The sequence below is a fragment of the Belonocnema kinseyi genome, chromosome 2 (assembly GCF_010883055.1).
Source record: "Belonocnema kinseyi isolate 2016_QV_RU_SX_M_011 chromosome 2, B_treatae_v1, whole genome shotgun sequence".
Classification (NCBI taxonomy): Eukaryota; Metazoa; Arthropoda; class Insecta; order Hymenoptera; family Cynipidae; genus Belonocnema; species Belonocnema kinseyi.
The window spans coordinates 127,317,908-127,320,444 of NC_046658.1; the positions used below are offsets into that span (position 1 = coordinate 127,317,908).

The window sequence follows — 2,537 nt, forward strand, 5'->3', positions numbered from 1 at the left end:
CCGGACTCTGCACCGTCGATTGGAACGATTCATATGTGGTTTACCGAGTTTCGTTGTGGCCGTACGAGCACAGTTGATGCTGAACGATCTGGGCGCCCAAAACTGGTCACTACACCAGAAATTGTCGAAAAAATCCATGATATGATGTTGAATGATCCCAAAGTGAAATTAAGAGAGGTAGCTAATGCTGTAGGCATATCATTGGAACGTGTGGGCAATATCGTGCATTTAGTTTTGGGCATGAAGAAGCTCTGCGCGCGATGGGTACCGCGTTTGCTCACAGTGGACCAAAAACGAATTCGTGTGACAACTTTCCAGCAGAATTTGGCATTACTTTCGCGTAAGCCGACCGAGCTTTTGCACCGATTCATAACCATGGATGAAACCTGGATCCACTACTATACTCCTGAGTCAACGCAACAGGCAAAACAGTGGGTTCAATCGGGCCAAAGTGCTCCGAAGCGTCCAAAAACGCAACAATGGGTCGGAAAGGTTATGGCCTCCGTATTTTGGGATGCACATGGCATAATATTCGTGGACTATCTTGAAAGAGGTAAAACCATAACCGGAGCATACTATTCATCATTATTTGACCGATTGAAAATCGAAATAGCCGAAAAACGACCGCATTTGAAGAAGAAAAAACCGCTTTATCATCACGACAATGTGCCTGTTCATTCATGCTTAGTTGCACAAGCAAAATTGCATGAAATCGGCTTCGAATTGATTCCTGAGCCACCGTATTCACCAGATTTGGCGCCCAGCGACTATTACTTGTTCCTTCACCTGAAGAGATGGCTCACCGGTAAGTGTTTTCACTCAAATGAGGAGCTCATAGCTGAACCTGAGGCGTATTTTGGAGACCTTCCGATCGAGTACTTTTCGGACGATATCAAAAAGTTAGAAAATCGTTGGACTCGCTGTATCGACGTAAAAGGAGAGTATGTTGAAAAATAAAACCGACTTTGGCCAAAAAAACGCCTCCGTGTTTCATTTTTCAGGGACTTATCAGACTTCCTAGTAGGTATGCAGCTAAATATGTCAAAGGAATGTTTTCTTCTTGAGTTGAATTTTTATGCTAACCTTCTTGTTAGCCACAACATCACCTCTTATTGATCTCTCTGTCTTCTTATTATTTTATGATTTTTGCTTTAGTTTATTTTTCTTTCCCACCGTTTTATTTCCTTTTCTTTATTCTATATATGTCGGCATTTGTATAAAAAAGACTTAAATGACCGCTACTAGCTAAGGAAATATGCGCCTCTTTCTAAGTCAGGATCAAAATAATTATTTTTCGAAAGTATATAAAATTAAAAAAAGGCCACCTACGGATTGATGACATCACAACAACAGTATGGTGAAACGCTCGTGTGTCTTGAGGACACGGAGCGATCCAAGAATCACAACTTTCTGCATCCATCTCGCAACTTCCTTAGCATGTTTTTGGCACGTAGGTATGGCTTTTAGATTACGAGCTAGTAATATTTTTATATCTCCGAGACTACCGGTCAGCAAGAAAGTAACTTTGATCAAATATTTTGTGTACATTTGCTTTAATTTTTTTAGTTCGTTTTTCGAAGTTTTTACTGTTGTAAGCATTGATAGTTGATGTATCCTTTCCAGAAATTAATTGTGAATTTAAAAAATCGTGATCCGTTAATGCCTAATTAAAAAATGTTTAAAGGCAATTTTTTTAATTAATTCGAGAACAGAAATTTTCCTGTTATCTAATTCATTGTCTTTTGCGTTGTTTGGCTGGAAATTTTAAACTTCGATTTTCTTATGGCATCTTCTATGTTTGAAACAAAAACTACCATTTTCACTAGAAAATAGTTTGAAGTGATTTTTTAGAACTTCTTCAAACAAATAATTTTGCTGCTCTGTCTTTTTACTGTATCTTGCCTAGTTTCGCGGGAAAGTTTAATTATCATCTTTTCCAATTTTATTTTTTATAAATAAACCAAAAATATTGGCCGTAGAAGAGTACATAACTAACTTAAACTGCATTTTCGGACCACAAGCAAGTATACGAAAGCAAATTCGGAGTAGAAAATTCTTTCGAAAGATATCACGTCGTCATACAGAACACATCCAGACAGACGGACCGACCGACATCTCCGTAAAAACTAATTTTTTTGTCTCAAGGGGTCTCAAAACATTGACAATTGACGCTAATTGGATGAGGCTAAATCACACATATCTAGGACATTTCATCTAAACGATAAGAAGTTAATAAATCTATTTTCGGTAAACTTTTCAATTTTGTTCTAAAGAAGGCGAAGGAGTATATATAATAATATATATGTAATCATTTATATTTATTTGTTATTTTTCATACTTATATTTATTCATTTACATTATTGTTAAGTATGTGATATCACCTTGTTCCATTTATTCAAGAATGTAGTTTGTTTATTTTTGATATTGTTTTTCATTATTAAAACAAAAACTATGCATCAAGTCTCAAAGTAGTTTAATGAAAATTTCTAGACATAATTTAGGCTAACAATTTTTTCAACTGTCATTGTATTACAGCT

General features: G+C 36.2%; 1 protein-coding gene across 1 annotated transcript in view; it reads left to right on the plus strand.

Moving 5' to 3' along the window:
* The window catches only part of LOC117182982, a 13,327-nt gene extending 12,370 nt beyond the window's left edge, over positions 1-957 (plus strand). Inside the window, exons 3-4 of the mRNA XM_033376108.1 lie at positions 5-301; positions 698-957. Of these exons, the coding sequence (XP_033231999.1) occupies positions 5-301; positions 698-957 (557 nt within the window). The remainder of the gene's footprint in view (positions 1-4; positions 302-697) is intronic.
* The last annotated feature ends 1,580 nt before the right edge of the window (positions 958-2,537 follow it).